At 38.4% G+C, this 24,268-nt stretch overlaps 1 protein-coding gene across 1 annotated transcript; it reads right to left on the bottom strand.

The window, feature by feature from the left end:
* Window positions 1-1,290: 1,290 nt before the first annotated feature.
* On the bottom strand, window positions 1,291-18,137 carry ppp1r14c (protein phosphatase 1, regulatory (inhibitor) subunit 14C). Its single transcript, XM_034311567.2, has 4 exons — window positions 17,835-18,137; window positions 5,126-5,209; window positions 4,930-4,962; window positions 1,291-2,946 (listed from the first exon to the last, which is right to left on the bottom strand). Exons 1-4 carry the CDS (start codon window positions 18,066-18,068, stop codon window positions 2,872-2,874), a joined length of 426 nt encoding a protein of 141 aa, XP_034167458.2. The 5' UTR covers window positions 18,069-18,137; the 3' UTR covers window positions 1,291-2,871.
* Between the last annotated feature and the right edge of the window lie 6,131 nt (window positions 18,138-24,268).

Raw genomic sequence — 24,268 nt, forward strand, 5'->3', positions numbered from 1 at the left:
GCTGTCACTCAGAATGATTTCTTAGTGCATATTATTTCGTTCAAGATTGTAAAGTATTATGCAAATTCATGTCCAGCTTATCTGTGAATGCATGCAGATTTATGGAGACCTGTAGTTTATTTCTCTGTACGCAGGTAGGTCCACTGAAAAAAAGATGCATGACAGATCTGAGGCTGTAAGAGTAGGAGAGTGGGGGGATGGGGAATGGGATGAAATACTGAAGGAAAGCAACTGAGGATGAAAAACAGGACAGCAGAGGTAAATGTCGGGGGAGGGCCTAAGAAAAAAATGAGGAAAATGTCAGCACAGTGGAAATGTATATTTATATATATATATATATATATATACACACACACATACATACATACATACATACATATATATACATTATATATATATATATATATATATATATATATATATATATACATATACATATACACACACACATATATATATATATATATATACATACATATATATACATACATATATATACATACATATATATACATATATATATACATATATATATACATATATATATATATATACACACATATATATACATACATACACACACACATTGACGGCTCAGTGGACAATTTGCTGATTTGCTTTTTTTTTTTTTTTCTTCCCTCATTTTGGAGTCGCGCATGCGCGGAGTTCTGCGCGTGCCCGTCTCCAACTCTTCGTATTCACCTTGCGGTCACGGCTCTACGTCTCATGAACGCGCCTCTGCGCGCGCCGGAATAAGTGGGTCAAAGAATTTAAAGGGACAGCGCTCTTTTTCCATGCAAAAAACCTCAAAAACAAAGAAACAAAAAAATTACTTTTGCCAAAGACACTGTTGGAAATCAATTCAATGATTTTTACACTAATTTGTTGGACATAAGAAATATGACTTTTTTCAAACTAGCATTATTACACTTACGTAAAGCGAAAAAATGTTCTGAAAGCGAGGAACCAAGAACACAGAAGGCTCTCAAGACTGTATGCTGATGTGATTTGTGGCCAAAAAGATAGTGTTGAATGTTACTATTTTCTATTATATATATTATTTATATCATTTTTCATTCAATACCATGGAATATCGTGACAGTTCTGACAAAAAAAAAAAAAAAAAAAAGCCTGGTGGCATCACTTTTTAAAACCAGCCACTGTTTCACTGCATTGTGGTCCACTTAATGTGTGACTCTGTGCAAAATATATGTGCTGGTTCTTGAGGGGAAAAAAATCCCACAACCTTATAAATCTTCAATGGCATGTACACAACAAATAAACCAGAAGTAACATAATAGAATGATGACAGTCTGTGGGCTCAAATCCAAACCAACAGCATGTCCTTTTCACTTTATTATAATGAAAACAATGCAAAAGACCACACACTACATACTAAGAAAAAAAAGAACATTCATAACTCATACAGTTAATAAAAATCTTTGAGTTTCATAATAAACAGTAATATCAATAAGGTATAAAAAAAAAAAAATGATATCATACATAAGTGTTGGACTAAAAAGTTCCCTTCATGCCACTGAAACACATGCAAAAGTAAAGACACGCTTCTTCTAATGCTGGCAGAATTCATTAAAAGAATAATAAGCTACGCCAAAGCCCTGAAAAACCCTGAAGAATTCTTGAGTACCTAAAACACACACACAGTATAAGAGACCTTTAAATATTTACCTTATAATTCAACAGGCCCACAGAAAGGAACCTGTCCAATCCACCAAGATGCTCCGTCTCGTCCACCATTAAACACTGAACAAGTGAACATAACGAGACAGGAAACGCTGAAATCAGGACAACGGACATCTCGCTCATCCAGCCATGAGAAAACGAATGAGAGGAGCTTATCAAGATCAAGTAGAAAATCTCCTTCTCTGAATACATGAAGCCCAAACGATCCCACCACTGCTTGTGAAGAATTAAAAAGGGAACAGTAACAGCACCATCATTTCTTTCCAGGTTACTGGACAATTTGTGTATCGTCTCAGCAGGAGGAGTGTGACCTTTGTGACGTGAAGACTAGTGCAGCGATTACGTTACACAAGTTCACTTACAGTCACAGCTTTCTATACAAAGTCCACCATTTTGCATTCTTTGGCAACCTACGTACAAAACCAAAGAAGAAAAAAAACGAGTGTAGACTAAAATTTATTTATTTAATTAAATAAAATATCCAAATGAAGCTAGTTGAAACGGCTCTATAGCACTCGCTATACAGTAGCTACATGTCAGCCATAAAACAGGCCTTATCTTGTTTTTTTTTTTTTTTTTTTTTTTTGCTTTTTACATCTAAACTGTGAGCTACAAATTTCCCTTTACACACTGTTTCAGTGATGTTTCTTTAGCTACAAGACTCAAAAGTGTATAACGAGGTACACATTACCAAGGGGAGGAGAAAAAAAAAAAAAAAAAAGAGATATTACAATCTATCATATCAGTATATCAATGAATGAATGTTGGGAAGATGAATCAAAATGCTCAAACTAAACAGGTCAGCCAAGAATGATGAATTCAAACCCTTGACCTTTAAAGGCGAAGGCATACAATTTAAAAAAAAAAAAAAAAAAAGACAATGTCTTACAATAAGAGCACAGACATAACAAAAAAAGACTGTACAAAAAAACCCAACATTTTGTCATGTAAATAACATTATAGGCTTTTACAAAAAAAAACTTTGAGGTTGTGGTAGGCTGTGCTAAGTGAACGCTACGATCTATCAATTTTGGACGCAAATACTCGAGTCCTGTCTGTAGTCCAGGCTATGAGGAGCTGGTTAGGGCGAACCGAGCGTGGGCTGGATGATTGATTTTGAGACTTGCAGTCATTGTAGCTGGATTGTCGTTGCCGTTTTACGAGCACTTAAAGGCTTTTCTTCTGCGGAGCACCGAGTTTCCTCATTCCCCTTATCCTTCCGAGGAGCTCCTGTACGAAAGTCTACAATAGAGATGGAGAGATTGTGTGAGAGATTGTGTAAGAGAGCAACAGAGGCATACAATGTCATCAGTTCATCCAAAGAGAAATTTCGGACAATGAACAAATTCAGTAGGATTTGTACTCAAGCCATCATTAGTTACTTGATCTTATCACCCTGTTGTCCTTTGTTGCAGTGTGTGTGTGTGTGTGTGTGTGTGTGTGTGTGTGTGTGTGTGTGTGTGTGTGTGTGGCCTAGAGCTGTGGGTCAGTGAAACTGATTGCTGCAAGGTTGATGGTCTTGATTTCGGTTTTACAGTTTCAGACTGGATTAGTTGTAAATGGGGAGGTGGGATAATGTAATTACAACAGTGTCTCTGGGATTGGAGTCCCGTCCGAATCAGTCATGTCAGTCCTCTTTACAGACTGTGCATGCACACTATAAAATGACCAGTAGAAATAACCCCAAGCTATATACATATATCCTATATGCATTGACTTGTTGGCAAAGACTACATTATATGGCGTGGGAAAGGAGGATTTGGTCATTTTCTTCAGTATAAAGACACTCCAGGATGCACGCTCGTCTTTTCCTGCCCCCCATTCCACCCCACCCCCATCCACCCACTTTTCTTCCATCAATTTCCACTCACCAGACAGCTCTCCCTCATCATATGATAGCTAATAACTGGGGAGGGAGAAGGCTGGCACGTGCTTACTCTGAGAGATTTGTAAAGCAAACTACTCAATGTTTTTGGAACATGCTGCATCACTAGGAGAAAAGTGCTATCCACCCTCTTCCACATACAAGAGCGATTGGCTAGCATCACTGGGAGTGACGGGAGGTGGAGAATGCCATCCATCCCACCCAGCAAGCACATTTTGTGCCCATTTTGCTCTCTAGACTCCCAGGCATGGATGGCAGTGGTACTGTCAGAAGATCACAAGTTCGAACGCTTTTCTCGGGAACCCAAAATGTACGCTTTCACGAGCATCGTTTTCCACAAAACCCAACAGAAACCACACATTCATGTCTCCACACACACAAAAAAATTAGTCCTATCTCCAAAAGCTTGCCTTGTACACTTTTAAGGCATAATTTACTAATACAGTTGAATAATTCACAAAAGCATTATACAAAAATACATTTTTCCCATTACTTGTTTCAAGTAAACAAGTATCCAGTTCCTGGAAACGTGTTGAAATTACAACTTGATCATCACACATATGCTACAGAATCAGTGAATAGAAATTAGGTGAGAAAAAAAAAAAAACTAGATCACACAGTCTTGCAGGGTGGTAAATATTCAGAAGCATGGCTGAATGCCCATGATGTACACACACACTTCCAAAAATGGAACATTTCAGCCCTCGATTGCATTCTACTGTACTGTATAGTAGTGTCTATCTGTATGGAGGTCAGTGATTCACTACAGTACGATCTACCAGATTATCCCAGAATGTGTGTATTGGGGCAGAAGGCCATTGCACCAGATACTGTACTATACATAAGGAATAAAAAACGCAATGGGATGTGCTATTATAGGAAAATAATAAACAGCAGGGTGGTGTGGGGGTGCTGTGATTGCCTTTACCACTCTGACGTTGATCATTTTTCCTTTAAATACTTCAGGAAGTGCTAGTATGTATTACTGAGAAACTGGAAAGCACAAAATCCTCTGTCCTGACGTCTTTCCCACATCAGCTGGCATTGTCAGAGTTGCTGTTACAGAAAATTAATCAACACCTTCTGACTAATCAAATTCAAAAATTCAACTGTACCATAAACATCATAAGATTAACTCTGGCTTAATGCAGACATTTAAATATTGAATGCACTCTTTGAAAATAAATGGTTCCCAATATGGTTCCTCAGTGTGTCCTTCTGGAAAAGGTTTCACAAAGGTTCCAAGTAGAACCATTTTAGAATGCTAAAACCATTAAGCAACCAAAGAACCTTTCATGGTACACAGAGATCATAAAAATGCAAATTTGGGATAGACTTACATCAGTAGGCTTATAGCAGTCTGTGAGGGATTCCTGGTGGGAGAAACAGAAAGATCTCAGCATCTTTATTTAATCAGGACCATTTCAGTCTATTCTTACAAACTGCTCTTCAAATTTCACTAGAAATGACATGAATTAGAATTTACTACTCAAATAGTTCCAACAGTCTTTCTCCTGTGTGAATACAAGCACTTGCCTGTAATTTTACAGCTCTCTCGTCTTCACTGTTCACCTCCAGAAGATCATCAATGTCTATCTCGACCTCAGGCATCTCCTCTTCCTGAAAAAGAGACATAGGAGTGCATTTTTCCCCAAATTTCCCAACAAACATCCCATTCGTGAAACATTTGTTTCCATGACTCATCTATTCTAGGTTCAATGAGTAAACCTAAATGGCACCCCAATTGTGGAATCCGCCACCAACACTGACACACAGAATTGCATGTGTACTGTTAGTCAGTCGTTGTGTGTCTCTCGTCTGGAGTTGACGACAGTCAGTATGTTGCAGTATGGTGAGAATTTGCAGAAGTGTGCCATCTTGAAACCTCTTGAACATTTTTTAAAAACATCCTGTGAACTCTGTGGAGGCGTCCAGGTCACACAGGGCTGAGATTAATCTAATACCTCATTAATCACCATAGCGATGACAGAAAAAAAGAAACACACATCCACACAATCACATGGTCAGACAAAGGCTATAAATATACATCTGAAGTGAGGAGTGAGGGGAAAGGGGCCTGGTTTCCATTTAGCAATCTGTCTGGAATGGAAGATTGGCAAGTGGCTGTGATGCTGAGAGACAGAGATATGAAGAGAAAAGCACAGAATTCCACAAAAAGAAAATAAAATAAATACTCTTAAATTACAACAACTACCATAATACAAACTGCAACAACAAAACACCTCACTAACCTATACCACCAACAACCAAGTACAACACCCCACCAACAACAATAAACACAACATATGCAACCATAAACACCCCACCGACAACAAAAAACACAAGAGCCACAACCATAAACACAACATCTGCAACTATAAACACCCTATAACAAATACAACACCCACAACCGTAAACACTCCACTAACAACAATAAACACAAGAGCCACAACCATAAACACTCCACCAACAACAAACACAACATATGCAACCATAAACACTCCAATAGACAGCAGCCACAACCATAAACATTCCTAACAATAAACACAACAGCCACAACCATAAAACACTCCACCAACAACAAACACAAGAGCCACAACCATAAACACTCCACCAACAACAATAAACACAACATATGCAACCATAAACACTCCAACAATAGACAGCAGCCACAACCATAAACATTCCCAACAATAAACACAACAGCCACAACCACCAACACCCTATAGCAAACACAACAGTCATAACCGTAAACACTCCACTAACAATAAACACAACACCCACAACCATAAACACTAAATCAAAACCCAAACCCAGTCTGAATCCATGTTATGATCAAGGTGTTCAGTTAAACACAGTAAAATGAATTTATTTCACACTATTTTCAGACAATATTAGGTAACTGGATCAGCAGCCCAGTTTTAATATTTATAGTTTAATACACTGGTTTCCAAGGAAAGGAATAAAGATTAATCAATTCAAATATTTACAACATGGCAGATCTGATTCAGAACAGAACATCTCAGACAAAACTTCTGAGGCAATGAAAAATGAAAGTCTGACAGCACACACACAACTGTATAAGCACTGTACTATTCTTTCGAATGTTACTAATGCTATCCATATCCTTTCACTATTTTCTTTTGTCCCCCCATGTTCAAACTTCCTAATACTAATTAGTTCTATTAAAGGAGACATGGCCTCTGTGCCTTTTGATCCTAGTGTAGGAGGTGTGGCCTAAATACCTTTGGATGTCAATGAAGGAGGTGTGGCCTCTGTGTCTAGGCCCCAGAGAAGGAGGCATGGCATTTGTACCTTTGAAGAAGGCTTGACCTCAGTGCCTTAGGGCCCAGTTAAGGAGGCGTGGCCTTTATACCTTTGAGCCTCAGTGAAGGAGGCGTGGCATTTACACCTTTGTGCCTCAGTGAAGGAGGCGTGGCATTTACACCTTTGTGCCTCAGTGAAGGAGGTGTGGCATTTACACCTTTGTGCCTTTGAAGTCTTAGTACTTTGTTTAGAGCCCATAGTCTTTATGTCATAGGTCATAAACATTGAAAAAATATTTTTTTTTGGGATAAGAACCAAAATTGGTAAACTCCCCAAATTGGATAATTTTCTAAAATACATTCTATAGTTTTATTTACCAGTCACTGAATAAATTAAGATAAAATGTGTATAACTGGTTTAATTCCCTTTGAACTCCATTGCACTTGCTACTCTGAGTCACTGGAATTACAGGCTGTGTGTGTGTGTGTGCATGCTTGTGTACACCCTATGGATAGTTGCCAGCTGGATATGCAGCTGAATCCTTCCTTGCCTGTCCAATTTCATCACTGTCCTCACCTCTGTCCATATGTACACACACGTACATGTGTACTTCCGCACAGTTCTTTCCTATCAGCCAAAAAAAAAAAAAAAAAAGAAAAAAAAAAGGCACATGGTCACTGTAAAACAAAAATGTCCTAACCAGATTTAAGGCAGACAAAGACAAATCTTTTATAGAAACACAATTTCAACAGTAGAAACACAGATACACGATACAGCCGTGTGTGTGATAAATTGGATTTACTGAGATGGAACTCTGTTGAAAATTGTTTTAGCTGAGCCAAAAGAGCCTCAGGAGAGCTGCCATGGTGCATTATTACAAAAAAAAAACTGTCTTATATCTCTCTAATAAACAAATCTTTCGTTAAACCATCCTCCGGTTTGATGTAGGAAGCGGTTTAATAAAAATTCTGCTTCTAACACACACACACACACACACACACACACGCACACACACGAGAAAAACAGAGTCAGAGGGAGATGAGGAGGTGGGTCGGTGTAATTAGGGGCTGCATTAGTGAATGGTTAGAGCACAGCTGATAAGGGATGAGCATGGTGTCTGTGTGTGTGTGTTTGTGTGTGTAGAGAGAGAGAGGGAGAGAGAATGAGTGGGTGGCAAAGAGGGAAATGCACAGCTTTGAAAAATGACCAGAAGAAGAGAAAGTGAAAATGGTGCAAATTCAACATCCTCTGTGGCCATGTGTGTGTCCAGCTCACATTTATCACCACTCCACAGACTCAAGAAAAAAAAAAAAAAAAAAAAAAAAAAAAGGCAGTCTCCCCAGACATATTTAAAGCACTTTGCTTGGGCTTTTATCCAAAACATCCTGTTTCTCCTCCATCTTTGATGCATTTTTACCACCTCACCTCTGTGTGTGTGTGTGTGTGTGTGTGTGTGTGTGTGTGTGTGTGTGTGTGTTAAAGGAATACTTCAGCATTTTTCAACTTGGTCTCTACTTAATCATCTATACAGTGTGTGTGTGATTACCACAAATAATAACTATCATGGTTTCCCTGTACTAGGAAAAGAATGAAATAACTACTCTAATCTAAAATCATTTATGATACAAGTCTAAGGGCAGATCTGGGGGCATCGAAAAACAGTTTTTGCTAAATGTATTTTTGTAAAACATTCATGACTTCTTCAGTCAAAGAATTTGTAAATTAAGCTCTGACTCTGTATAATTAGTCTTTTGAGATGGACAAGAACATGTAGTTTTACTAACGTAACTGTAAGCATGGAAGGTGTAAGTAACTAGAATATCTTTTTACTGTATTACTTCAGTGTTGGAACTTTGCAGAAAAAAAAAAACTTTGGTAACTTCATGTCCGTGTCATCCTTTATTGTGAGAGTCTAAGAGTTGCAGTTTTGAATTGGCATCATGCATGCATTTTAATCGTTTAATAAAAATGCTGCCCATAGACTTCCATTGTAAGAGAGTTTGTCATAAAAGTATTCTGTTCTTTTCTCTGTGCAAGGAATTGTTGAAATTCTTGTCTGTGGTAATCACACATGCAGTACACATGCGATAAATTGATAACAGGCTGAAAAAAAAAACCTGGAGTATTCCTTTAATATGTACAAGTAATCTTTCAATGCAACATTTTGTTTTTGACATCTACACTTTTGAATTCTTGATTCTTCACAGGCTTATATTAATGTGCTTGTTCTAATTTTTACTATAGAAATGATAACATATCATCAACAGTCAGAGGTAAAGCGGCAGTTAGGTTTTCCGATGCTGGAAAATCTTCATGATACAGGACTTTGGGTCACATGGCTTTTCAGCAATATGACATGTTGCATTTTTTGTCTTATTAACTCTAATAGAAAGAAAAAGACCGTGTGTTTGGCTTTAGTCTTCAGCTGCATATGAATTCCTGTCACCGTTATCAATGCACTCTCTGATGAGTGTCATGTGTGTGCCTTTTAAAAGGTCAGGTGTTTACACACTTCTCTACCCTAATAATAACCACACACACACACACCATGCACAGGTGCTGACACTTATATTACGCAGCTGTCCAAACACAACACAGATGCATAAACAAAGCAGGACACCTTTCACTCTCTCACGCTTTGCATTCTGCCAATTCCAAAAAAAAAAAAAAAAAAAAAAAAAAAAAAACATCCATCACGTCTCTGCCATTAATATGTCAATGAGGAGAATAAATGCTCACTGTCTAAATATTGATTGGGACAAATTTATGGCACCACTCCTTCTTGCTGATGAGGTAAACCAATCAGAGCTGATAAACTAGTCAAAACAACCGTCCAATCAGTCATCCACCTGAGGGACGACCTTGGCGGTGTCAGAAATTCCTCATACTATATACCAACTCGAGGAATTTTACAATTCATGAGATTAGAAATATACTGTGCAGTCATTAATGAATGACACCTTTAACTTGTTTTTTTTCCCCCACTTATAGTTACATTTAATGTTGTGGAACCTCCATGGAACAGAATGGACCTTGTCATGTTACTGAAAAAATACACAGTGTGAAAGTCCTCTGTCCTGAAGACTCTCCTGTAGCAGAAAACCCGACAGAAAAGTTACAGCTTTACCTGTGACTGTTACAAAACACAGGCACAAGAGACGATCCATGCCTACTTACAGAAAGTTTCACCACATCAACATTTACACATTGTTAAATAATAATAAAAAAAATACCCATGGAAAAATTATACCAATTTAGAGTCACCGATCCACCAACAAGCATGTTTTTGGGACTTGGGAGGAAACCGGAGAACCCAGAGGAAACCCAAATGGACACGGGAAGAACATGTGAAACTCCACACAGAGAGTAACCCAAGCTCAGGATCCAATCAAAGACCCTGGAGCTGTGAGGCTGCACTCCCTAAAATCAATCACAGAGCGAGGCACATCCATCAAGATAAGCCGACACAGAAGGATTAGCCATGTGAAAGCAATTTGTTAAAGAACTTCTATGAAGTAAAAGTCTTGCTCTGGGAAACAGTCTATACAGTATATTGGCAAACAAGCATCATGTTTAAGACGCAGAGCTACCTGTATCTCATCAGTGGGGGATATGACAAAAATATTATAAATTCTAACCACCTAGATCCTCAGAGTGCTTCATTTCTGACGGTGTGGTGCTGGACAACTAGAGATTGAAATTACTGTGATATTGCGCAACATCGAGCAATTATTGTCAGATTTTTCCATCACTAGGTCAGACCAGGTGCTGCTAAAAAGCTACTAAAAAACCCACACAGACAACTGTCGAATTTACCCGACTTCTTTGTGCCGCCTCACCGTGCAGACGAGCTGTGTTTTGTCTGCAGACACAAAGCGGAGCAGACGGGTCAGTTTATTGAAGGTTTACCAAGGAATACCAAGCAGGCTTTAATCCTACTGAGACAGCTTATGAGGAGTAAAGAAACCAGCTAGACACAGAGCCGACAGCAACCTCTACATCTCCCCCATGTCACACACACAGAATACAAATGTGCATGAAAGATACAGACTGTAACAGATAAAAAGGGCTGGTACATCATACAGACTCATTTTCTAGTTGACCTTGTTTCACCTTCACATTATGAGAATACTAGCACAATGGTGTAGCATAATGCCACTGTCTGTATCCATTTAGTGTTCCAAATATCTGTATCTGTACTTGGATTTAAACCCGAAATGAGTGTTGTTTTTCCTGGCAGTTCCTCAACCTCAGCTACATCACCCTAGTTCATAATTAGTCTCACCTAGAGATGTTCCCAGGACTGTTTTTTTTTTTTTTTTTTTTTTTTTTTTTTTTTTTAAAATCTCACTCACGTAGTTATTTTGGTTTGTACTTTCCCCTTGATATTTTCTAACAAATTTAATTGATTTCATTTCCCAAAATGTAAATAAACTAGCAGCCAATGCTAAAACACCACAATCCAGACCAGGCAGTTACTAAGGATGAATGAATAAACGCTGTAAATGCATCATACAGCACTGCTTGTTCATGTTAATGAACATGGGCTTTGTTTTCCTACTTTCACGCACTCAAACAAGTAAAAACCTCCCGCTTGGGCAAATATTTGCTACATCCCACAAAATCTCAATCATGATGCATAACTTTCATCTCAATCAGATGCTCTGTGAACCTTTAGGAAAAGAGAAAGAAAATCCTGCACCTCCTGTTCGTATCAGTACTTGTATCTGTTTAGAACATATTATCTGTTCATTTCAATGACATATTCGGTAACACCCCTAGCAAACACACACGTTTTTGTCCACCTGCTTTCATGCAAACACACTGCATGTGTGAAGGGAGTGATGCATAAAGGAAGAACCTTAGTACAACCTTTGTTCTTGCACCGTGAAACGTAATCCCTCATGACTTCAGACAGACAGACATGGCCTCCAGGCTCAACCTCAAAAGACCAATCGATCCACAGTAAGAGTGGCGCATGAAAGCGTTTGTGTGTGTGTTTACAGACAAACCCATGCTACTGAAAGCCCACTTGCAGAGTTGGTGTACGTACGTGAAATATTGTGTTCAACCTCATCAGCTGCTGCTGCCACTTCAATACAGTGACCTTCTCAATGACGAGACTTACAGCCACATAGACACTCATACACACTCCTCTAGGACACACATTCATTCCACGCAACCTTCTCCTAAAACATGTCCTTTCAAACCAAATATAGTCCATGTACAATCTTGCATAGTTTGTTTTTAAACCCCAAGAGACTACTAAAAATAGCTGAGAAAAACCTCGAAACATTTACCTTCTAGATCTGTGAATGCAGTACTTTCGTCCTTTAGTCTGTCCAGCTCGCTTACCTGTACATCTGTCCACTCTGCTCAAACAGATCAGCTATTAAAGCCTCAACTGTCATGCTAACACCACCATCAACGCCATCACGCTAATCATCTTGTGGATCACTAACTAGCTGAGCCGAGTCTCTGTGTCGTAATTCAGCTCGACTGTATCGTATAGCATTTGCACGTCTGTTTTTAGGAGCTAACTGCAAAACCTGACCGTTATCCCTATGTTTGAGATTGTTGAATTTTTTTTCCTATTAAAACAACACTGCAGCTACACTAGCAATGTCCCTCTGTGAAGCTAACCTCTCATAGGAACCATAAAAACAGCACCAACCAAAAAATTTGCACCATCTTGCTAAGCACATTATTTATGTATTGAAATATTTGTTAGCTAGTAAAGATATGCAGTTAGTTTCCAGTCATTATGTTATCCAATAGAAATTTGTATTTCAACGCAATGATCAGTTCTTCTCTTGGATAGATCAACCTAGCCATTTAAACAAAAATAAAAACAAAAACACTACATGGTTTAGCTCAGTGCTTTTTTACACACACACACACACACACACACACACACACACACACACACACACATTATATATATATATATATAAATAAAACACACACACATATATACATACACACACAGTATATATTTATTTGTTTACAATTTGTAGTGATATGTCCAATGCTGTATTTAGCAAAATTAGAGACCAAAATTTTTGCTAATGTTTGTTAATGACACAAAACCAAACTAAAGAATATCCTTCATCTTGCTATTGGAAAAATACAGCTGGTTATTTAAGAAACTAGCTTTGCTAACAAGAAGCTAGTTTTGCTAACATTTTCTAATGTCTCTGTGGCTAAACAGGGACACAAACAGGGCCATTTTGTGCAGCATCAGCTATTCATGCAAGCTAAAAGCTAAAAGCTGATGCTTTGAGAAATTTGTGTCAAACTTTTGAAGCAAATTTTACAGCATCAGCTTTTGGCTTACATGAGAAGCTTATCCTGTGAGAATTTTCCCTCAACTTTTGACCCAGAAACCCAGAAATAAATTCATTCAACATAAAGTAAACTCAAGCATATGAGCACACATGTAAACCACAAACCAAAATTTGCTACATAAACACAAAACCTTACAAACATTACATTTTATTAGAAGTTTTATCAGCCTTCATTGCAGTTCCTCCATACTGGAATACTGTTAGCGTGTAATATTTGTATCTTCTTTGTCTCTGTACGATTCCTCTCACTCATTTACATTCTATCTGTCAGTCTTCCTTACAGGGGTCAGAGGTCACCTGCTCTGCTTTCGCAGTGGTAGACAGAGGTGATGACCCTGATTTTGAAGAGAAAGCTTTGCTGACTCTACACTACTTGACAGTCTGAGAATCCACCATCACAACTGCTTCCATTCTCAAATGCATTCACCGGCCACTTTAATAGGAAACATTGTATAATTGTACATTCATGCATTTATCTTACCAGATAATCATGTGGCAGCAGCACAATGCAGAGAATCCTGCAGATTGCAATACAGGCTAGTTTGAGTATTTCATAAAATGGTGTGAAAAACAAAAACCATCCAGTCAGTGGCAGTTCTGTGGGTAGAAATGCCTTGTTAATGAAAGAGATCAGAGGGGAATGGTCAAATTGGTTCAAGCTGACAGGAAGGCTATAGTCAGTCAAATAACCACTCTTTACAACCACGGTGAGCAGAAAAGTATCTCAGAATGCGAAACACATCAAAACCTTGAGGTAGATGGGCTACAACAGCAGAAGACCCCAATGGGTTCCACTCCTGTCTGAGGATACAGTGGGCACAGGCTGACCTAAAGTGGACAACACAGATCTTTTCAATTAAACAACAGTTACAGTTGTATAGCTAGGAATTGTAGACCCTCTAAAATTAGGCTGTAGGGCCTGAGATTCTCTCCAAGCTTTCACCTCAATAAATATGTCTCTGCACTGAGCAGTCAAACAAAAGTCATTTAATAGCTGTGGCACAGACGAGGGTGTGTCTGCAGACCGCAGACAAGTGGGCATGTCTGACTGGGACATCCTTACGGGTCTTTGATCCTATATATAACAACTCTGACACAGCCTTCATTACTTATGTCTGGTAATGAACATGATTAACATTCATGACCAACAATCACCTGGCGGACATGTTGGTGATAACTTCTCATGGGAATAATGAAAAAAAAAACATATTTAGCAAGAAAATCACTAAACACATCACAAATATTAAAGTATAAACATATTTAACGTTTCCTTTTAAACTCTTCATATCAGCCGAAATGGTTTTAATATAAGCCACTTATTCATTGCATTACACCCACAACCTTTTCAGCAGTCATGAGCTGTCAGAGTGGAACAATCTCTCTAAAAGTGACCAGCTCCTTTTTATTGATATCATTAACAAATGCAATGAGACACATGCTCACCAGGTTTCTCAGTTTATTGTTGTCTTTCATCTTGGCTATGACCAATGTTTGACATTTTTATGAGTCAGTGTGCTTCCTCTATATAGGTGGATTCATCGGTCAATCAGCATTACCTATTTGAACTGATCTGACCAATGGGAACATGGAGACCCAGCCAAAGGGGTGGAGTTTTGGCCTTAAAAGCAGCACAACGGAGCCCTTTATGTTAAACAATTGGCTCACTTCCTGTTTGTTTGCGCCACTGTTAAGCTGTTTCGATGTTGGTACTTAGTCCTTGCCCTCTCCAACAGTTACTTTGTTTGTTTGCCATTTATGTGCTAATTTCTCTCTCTTTATGCTAGCTCCCTTGTACTGAGAACAGCACACACCTACACATCAGCACTAAGACACTACTGAATGTCTAGACTTACTTAAAATATAGACTTGTTTTTGTTCTGTTCTCTTCTTCCTGAAAAAACACTGACGCACGCCTCCACGGGCTATGGAAATGTACTTTTGAAAATCTAATATTGCAGGTGGATACAGAATTTTATGCAAAATCTGCTATACTATAACATCAAGATTCAACCTGACTTAATGAGTGACAAAATTGGCAAAATGCTGAACAGCGACATTGGCAGATTCTGCAAAATCCGAATCTTTCTAAACATGGACTGGGTAAAATCAGGTGAAGCAGCGCTGATTAGGAATTGAATATGGATGGAAACCCCATTAAAAGGCATTAATTAATCATCCAAAAATCCCAGTGGAGTATAAGCAGCCTTTTACCAAATTCACTGACGATGTACATTGTTTACCAATCACAATTTTGATAATGGTAAAATAGTGCATTGTGAATGTGCACAATATAACTGTATGTTTGTATGAGAAATAAACACTGAAATAAATCAGCATCTGGTTCAGTTTGTATGCGATTTTGTACAAACAAAGCTTCATTGCCAATTCCCAAATCGCTGTGTAGATACACAGTAGCGTTGCTGCCATGTATATTAATTTCCTATAAAGTTAATGACCTGATGCGAAGAGGAAAAACAAAGCAAATGACTGTTTAATGCAGGAAACGCAGGAAAAAACTTCATCACGGTTTTAAACTTCTTTAGAGCAAGATGCAAACTAATAATAGACCCGAAGTGTGAAGTTTAAAAAGACCATACTTCCCAATTCATCTCTCCAACTCAATCCAACTCAACTTTACTCTCCTGAACTGTATATTTTCTTCCTCCAACACACCCATCGAGGGTTTATTAGTGGGCTGATTAGTCCAGGGTGATAAAGCAGGATTGGGAAACACTAAGATAAAAAATAAACCTTCCCCATTAGGTACGATAACAGAGGAGCAGAATATAACAATGCACTATAGTCTAATTAGTGACCCATGTCTTAAAAGCAGTAGGAATAGCAGATGAGAGGGGAAACAAATACTCCAAATCTTCCGATTTGTTCAAAAGGTTCAAGCTTTTGAAATATAGAATACTTTGTTTATAACTAGAAGCTGTTGGCTATAAATCTGTGTTGGAAAAACACAGCAGTGGCGCTAAGGAGAGCAAAGTGGAGACAATTCTCTTAGGAGTAGAAAGGAGACCTAAGGGGGCCAAAAATTATGCCTCACACCTTTGGGGCTTTTTTTTTTTTTTTTTTTTTTTGTATAAGCACAACTTCAAAAATTAACCAGGTGACAATATAAAAGGAAACCAGACTCCAGATGAAATGATTTGGAAATTTCCACAGCCCTGTTTTAGTTACTCTTGGCAAGACAGTCAGGAATGTTAAAATAATTCTTTGACTTTATGATGATATTGATTTCTGTCTAAATTTGCATAAATATTAATGATACTTGCTTTGGAAATTAGAATCGGATTACAGCTCTATTGTCAAGTGGAATAACAGGTTATAAGCTGTTTCCAAAATTAGGGGTCCAAGCATAAAATGTAAAAGAGTACAGTTACATGTTTAATATTTAGGGGTCCAAGCACTGAAACACAAGCACAGAACATCAAGAGGTCATCACCTAGAGCACAGGTTCCTAACCCTGGTCCTGGTGAACAGTGTTTTCCCTGCTTACCCACTTCAACTCAGGAAGGGCTTCTAATTAGCTGATTAGTTGAATCAAGTGGCTGAGAAGAGGGAAAACACTAAAATGTGCAGGACAGGGGGTAATCCAGGAGCAGGGTTGGGAACCTGTGACCTAGACAACAGGCTACAATTAGGGGTCCAAGCACTGAACCATAAGCAGATATCATTAAAAGCTCACTCAGAGCAGTGTCACTGATACATATGTGAGCCAGATATATGAAATATAGGCATCCGACCCTGAAAAACTATTGATACCATCAATAGCTACTACAACCAAGATTTGGTTGGCACACAAACACATTATGGTGCATTTACTTGCTTTATGCAGCTCTCTTTATGCAATCATTTCAGTCCAAGCACTACCAAGTACCAAGCATGATATGTTCATTATTTTTCCACAATCCTGTTTTTATCTTGCGACTACCTGTGCTAGGAAAGCAGAAAAACCTTTTCACATATATTTATATATGTTAATAGCAATAGAAATTCACTTATATTCACCAACAGTTCACCATATTCTCATTGCTTTATACAGCTTTATCCTGATTCTCCAGTGGAAAAACAGGGTATTACAGTTTACAGACCCGTTTAATCTCATGCAGGGCTTATTAATGAGCTGATTAGTGGAGTCTGGCGTCTTAGAGCAGGAAGAATACTAATACGAGCAGAGCAGGATGGGAAAACACTGCATCAGGAGAAGTACGAACAACAATAAAAAAATAATTAATGATCAATGTGTCTTCTAATTCTCACTTTGTCTAAAAAAAAAAAATCATGCCTACCACATTAAAAGCTAAATCAAGCAGTAAATCATAATGACATACTCCTGAGAGACAGTAAGGTATAGCCTGGACCTCTAGTATTTGATGAATTAACAGCTACACAGTGTAATGCACAGTGTAAGAGTTAATTCAGCAGTGAGGACTGTGTTGTGTGATGATGCATAAAGGCACCGCAGAAGGGACCAGACAAAATGTAGGTCAAAGAACAGATCCTGACAATTGATGCGCCTAGAGACAGGTGCATGCAGCTGTGCAGCTGTGCAGCTGTGCAGAGGCGCGTGCAGCTGTGCAGCTGTGCAAATGCGCATGCAGCTGGATCATCCACACACTAACCTCGCAGTCGTACAGCTCGCTCAGCTGCTCGATGATCCACTCTTCCAGCACGAGTCTCTTCCGCAGCTCTTTCCGGTCATACTTCACGGTGACTTTGCCCTGCTTCTTCTGCACCGGGTCGTCCCGAGGCACCGGGCCGTTGCCCACGCAGCCCACACCGGGTGCCGTCTGAAAGAATACCCGGCCCGGGGACGTGGGGATCTGCGCGGACGGCTCGGGGCTGGCGGCGGACATGGCGCAGAGGTCACGAGCGAACAGCAGCAAAAACGAGCGGCGCCTCAAACACCTGCTATTTAAAGCTCCGCGCGAGCTCTTAAACTCTGTAGGCGGGGCTTCGCTGCCAAATTAACGCTGTGAGCGATGCTGATTGGTCAGCGGTTTCCCCTTCGCGCCTCTTATTGGCTGCCTTGGCTGTTGTTGATGAAGCACGCGCTGTAACAGACTAACAGGGATGCACTCGTTGCCCTTTGTGGTATTTTTATTTATTTATTTATTTTGGAGAGCTCGTAGAAAAATGTAAGAATTTTAAATCGTGTTTGAAACAATGAAGTATAAGAAATAATGCAAAAAATATATATAACACCAAGTGATACGTTATATACACCTGTTTTTTTTTGTTTTGTTGTTTTTTTTTAATAAGGAAATGTAATCCATGTGAAGGTTCTTTTGTCCACAGAACATGTACTAGGTATATTCACCATATGGACCACAAAATAAACTGAAATTTTTTCCCTTTCCTTTTTTTAATGTGTGGCAATCCATTATTAGGTTTGAAAGCAATCCATGCAATTCCTTACAGCTGTAACACCCCATGAACAAGACATATAATTGGTTATTTGTTGCCACAACACAGCCTTAGCCTCAGTGTCACCCTCGAGATCATTTTGCACTTCATTAATTCTTTTCCCACATGAACACCCTAAAGATTTGCACAACCAAAAACCATTTATGCCCAGGTCTCACCCTTGCATCAGTGTATACACCATGTATACTGGTAGATTTATATTCAAGAACTGCTGCTGCAATCATAAAGACTCTCTCATGCTCATCCCAGGACTCTGGTTCATAATTTGCACATACCGTACATCTTTTTTTTACACTGAGTACTATTTTCCTCACCACTTTCGCCTCTGGTTTGGTCATAAGGGATCTAAATCTACATCCGGCTTTCTGTAAAGCTGCTTTGTGTCAATGTATATTGTTAAAAGCACTATACAAAGCATTGTATCGAGATTGGAGTTTGTGCATTCAAGCGGCTGTGAGTTCAAGAATCAATACCAGAATCTGGCTAAACAGATAATCAATGAAAGATTTAGTCATTGGCTAGAAATCTCTTTACAACATCAGTATTGCAAAGCCAATATTGATTAATTAGCAGACAATACACCTTATATCATACATCATCATTTTACACACACACACACACACACACACTGAAGCATAGAGACTATGTGACGAGTGCAGGAGAGACAGAGGCATTAGTGCTGAGGGAACAGAGAGGTGTAATATTGTTTAGATGGTGTTCTCTGTGTCCCTGGCTAACCTTCATTCAGTCCTCTTATCACCCAGCTGCCCGTATTGATCTATACACAGCATGGATAAAATAAATAAATAAATAAAAAAACCTGCAAACACACAGACACACACACACACACACTCACACACTCCTCGAGGTAGAAAAACAGAACACAATTTTTGTTTTGAGTCTGCGCCATCTCATTAGTGGGAGTTTCATTAAGTTATATAAGCCCATAATGCTATTACTTTCTCACACACACAAACACCACCACACACTGTGTACACCAGGGGCGGCTGGTATAAATGGGCTAGCTGTGCTAAGTGCCCCCCGTCTTTCTAAGATTAAAAAGATATGAGTGTAGGATTTCATTTTTCGCATCCCGATCAGATTAGGTGCTGTTAATAATTGTTTTTAAAGCCGATTATTTTGGATTTTTATGGAACCAAAAAGCACAGCAGCACTTCCAAAAGTTGTAATAAAAATACACAGAATGCTAGAAGAAGTGATGCTGAGGCTGATTTCTTTCTAGCCCAGACTGTAGATTCATGCAGCCTATCAGTGACAGTCATGTCAGGTGATTACACAGAGTGACACGCCCCCTAGATTTGATCACCATTTGGGCTGACGGTTTTCACACAGCTTCACTGACACATCTGTAACACATCAACAGGAAGGTGCCATCGATGAGACCTCTACTTTAATTCTATAATTAAATAATAATAATAATAATTGATTCTATAATTCTTTGCACTGAATACCCTAATAGTTTTATTGTCAAGCTATTGATTTATAATAGATTGAGCTTCCTATCTGGCTTAGCACTGTTGATTCACACCTCTGGGGTTGGGGGTTCGACTCCCACCTCCACCCTTTGTGTGTAGAGTTTGCATGTTCTCCCCCTGCTTCGGGGGTTTCCTCCCCTACTCCAAAGACATGTGTTGTAGGTTGACTGGCATTTCCAAATTGTCTGTAGTGTGTGAATGGGTGTGTGATTGTGCCCTGCAGTGGGTTGGCACCCTCTCCAGGGTGTCCCTGCCTTGTGCCCCAAGTCCTCTGGAATAGGCTCCAGACTTCCCTGCGACCCTGAGTAGGATAAGCGGTACAGAAAAATGGATGGATGGATGAGCCTCCTATCTAACATCACCACCAGCAGTCACTATTTGTACAATATTAGAAAGACTTGGTTCTGATGTTTCTAAAAATTCTGTACTAGATTTTGAGGAAGAATACATACAGTAGATCGCCATTGAGAAAGCACATATTATACTGTACATCTTTGCATAAATACAATGTGAGGTTGTGTGTGTGTGTGTGTGTGTGTGTGTGTGGAGAGAGAGTTCTGTGTATACTTTAAACAAGTTTAAAGTGACTGTTAACTCATACATCTTTTGTCTGCGCTAGTTATCACAATGTTGTGAAGTCAAATCCCATTTGCATGAGATATTGATGGTTTCATTAAAAAACCCAGAGAAATGTTAGCAGATGGTCTCATGACTGTAATAAATCTCAGTCTTTTACTACCACTCTTACTGTGAGACATATTGGTCCGAATTAATCTATTTTATGACAGCTAACTGACAGCACACTGCCTTTCTGATCTCGTACTTTCTCAGTTTTGGAAGAATAGTATCATCTTAAGGAATAGATTGCATTATAAGGGCATTCGTACTTGGTTGTGAGTTTGCTGCTGTAATCATGAAGACTGTCATCCCAGGACTCTTACTCACAATTTGCTCATAATGAACATCCTGTAAAGACACTTAGTAGCCTACTGTTTGTCTTTACTCCTCTACATCAGTATACTGTAACGATTTCTAATCACACTATCCGGTGTCACCCAGATGAGGACAGGTTCAAACTTTTCTGGAGAGAATTATACACTGAACTCCTAAAATTGTACCAAGATGGATACCACACACACACACACACACAAACACACACAGTCACTACTCTTACTACATTTTATGTCACTATATTTATGGATGATTCAATGACAGAATTCAGTCATCTCATCAACTTCCACACCATCCATTATTAATTTGGAGTGTTAGAGATGGAAAACAATGACCTGAGCCCTGACTGGATGTGCATACTGTATGTGTGTGTGTGTGTGTAGTCAAGGACAAGTTTGTGAAGAATTGAAAGCATGAATTGTGATGCAGCGCCCCTCTCTGGACACTGAAATTGTGCACCTATAAATGCAGCTCAATAATCCAAAGCTCACATCTGGAAAATCTGAGGAGGAATCTCAACAAATTCCAACAACCCACCTTTGGTCCACACACACACACACACACACACACACACACACACACACACACACACACACACCAATACACACACCTAGGCACACTCACTAATGTTATGCTAATTAACCTGACTAAGGTAAATGTAAGCAAAACAGGCAAAGCAGATGTGCACAGTGTTTCACTTTCAGAAAGGGCCATTGTAAAGTTATCCCTAAATGGGATTTCGTCATTACACACTGGAAAAGCACTTAAAGTCATATAACCTCCAGCACAGAACATGTTATGGTATCCTTTTTTATTCAAATTGATTGGTCATGTGATCAATATTTTGGCTACAAGGATATAAAGAAACAGTTTGGGTCAAAGTTAGTAAAAAGAATGGAAAATGGATGTAGTCCCTTCTTTCAGTGAGATCGAAGGCATTTTACATGTAGACTAATAAAAATCAAGACCCCACAGGACAAAAAAATTATTCATTAATCTTCAGTACCTTGTGGTGGATCTGTAGTGGGAACACAGCACCTCCTGGATGAAATGCCAGTCCACTGCATGGCCAAAATGACATTTATGAAATAAAACAATGTTTCTATGATGTTTACCACAAATGTGGCATAGCATGTAGTGTTGCCAAATCACAGATCCAGGGTTTCCAGTTTGATCCTGATCTCAGGTTAGTGTCTGTGTGCATGTTCTCCTCGTGTCCATATGGGTTTCCTCCGGGTTCTCCAGTTTCCTCCCGTCTCCCAAGAACATGCCAGTAGGTGGACTGGCAACTCTAAATTGCCCTTAGAAATCTCAACTCTAAATTGCCCCTTAGGTGTGAATGTGTGTGTGTGTGTGGTGACTTGGTGCGTTCCTGCCTCGCACCCTGAGCCAGGCTTCAGATCTACATCATCAAACACTGGCCTCCAATCAGGTTTAGCTCAGTAATACCATTTTATTTATTTATTTTTTAACTTAGACAGTTTCATAAAATAGCAGAAAAATTCTAGTGCCATTGTTCTTAAAGTGGGGTCCATGGTGTACATTTCCAGGGGAACTCTGGATCCCATGGCTTGAAAGAAAATGGGTTAAAACTCTAAAACTCAGTCTGATGCTATTCTGGACAACACCAAATCAAGATGGATACTATTCCTTTCTTTTTCTTTTTTTTTTTTTTAGCCCTGTAAAGTCAATTTGCAGAGACAGCAGTGGTTTAGTGTTACATTTATATACAAAGATTTACAACTGAAGTAGCTTGGTATTACAGAATAACCCATAAGCTGAATAATTATTACATCACATCCTATATACTGACTTTCTGGCTGACTGAGAAATCTCACATTACTTTAACTGTGATTTAAAAAGTGACTTCATCATCATCATCATCATAATCTTCGTCTTCTTCTTCAGTTTATTGGCGGTTGGAGTGTAAAGCATCGATGGGAAATGAGAATTATTCCTCTAATAATAAGTAATAAAAAGTAAATAATAATAAAAGGAATAACTATATTCTTGACTCAACTCCTTTTGCTTTTAAAAACCCCAAAATCATTCATTGGTATTCTCCCATGGTTTTTAGCCAGAAGATTTTCAAGTGACATTATATTAATTTCCATTTCCTGCAACTTTTCCTGTAATACTTCCCTTTCATTATTATTATAATATACTGTACAGTGTAGAATGATGTGTTCACCTGTTTCCAGTTCATTGCACTTCCTGTATATCCCTGTAGGATGCTTATTGATTCTATGTAAATAGGCATTTAACCCTGTGTGTCCTATACGGAGAGGGTTAATTATTGCTTTTTCACTTCTGCTAGATACTGAAGTCAAATCTCCTGTTCTCACATTTAAAAAGTCACTTTTGCCTTTTCAGTCCTTTCCACAGCCAGTAATGAAGAACAGTTTAGCACCACTAGGTGGCAGCAGTGATCAACCTTCCTATAGCTCATTCATTCTTTTCTGCTCTCTGGTTATTTATTTATTTATTTGTTTGTTTGTTTATTTATTTATTTAACATCCTTTATGCAGAGACTGACATCAATAAATGTGCATACTTTATCTGGTGTCCTGTATTTTATATTTTATTGATATTTGTGTGAAACTGTGCATTAGATGAAACTATATATGAGTTGACTCTTTTGGGAGGAAAAAAGCAGCTCTGTTTGAAATGCATGGAGGTAAAACTCATTTCCGGTTGGAAAGCTGTTTAAAAAAAAAAAAAAAAAAGAAAAGTTTATGCTGAATTTTGAGTTGTGTAATGTATCCCACTGTTGTTATTATGTACATGACATAAAAACAAACAAACAAACAAACAAACAAAGGAGGCAAGGCAAATTCTGCTACATGGAAATAACGTTGAAAATGTAAATATGAAAATATTTGAAAATATTGAAAATATTGTTGTCTGAAAGTATCTTTGAAATTCATCAATACACTTCAGTTTTTTTTATTATTATTATATTAAATTAAATTAATATATAACATTATATATATATATATAATATATAAATTTATATATAAAATATATAAATTTTAATTTAATCTATTATTTTAAGATTATTATTTTTAATTATAATTATTATTTTTATTTATTTTTGCATTGAAACGCATTGTATTAGGACTATAAAAGTATAATCATCCTAAAATGTAAACGCTTTAATTTTTTTTTTTTTTTTTTTACCT

The sequence above is a fragment of the Pangasianodon hypophthalmus genome, chromosome 16 (genome assembly GCF_027358585.1).
Source record: "Pangasianodon hypophthalmus isolate fPanHyp1 chromosome 16, fPanHyp1.pri, whole genome shotgun sequence".
In the NCBI taxonomy this organism is placed as follows: Eukaryota; Metazoa; Chordata; class Actinopteri; order Siluriformes; family Pangasiidae; genus Pangasianodon; species Pangasianodon hypophthalmus.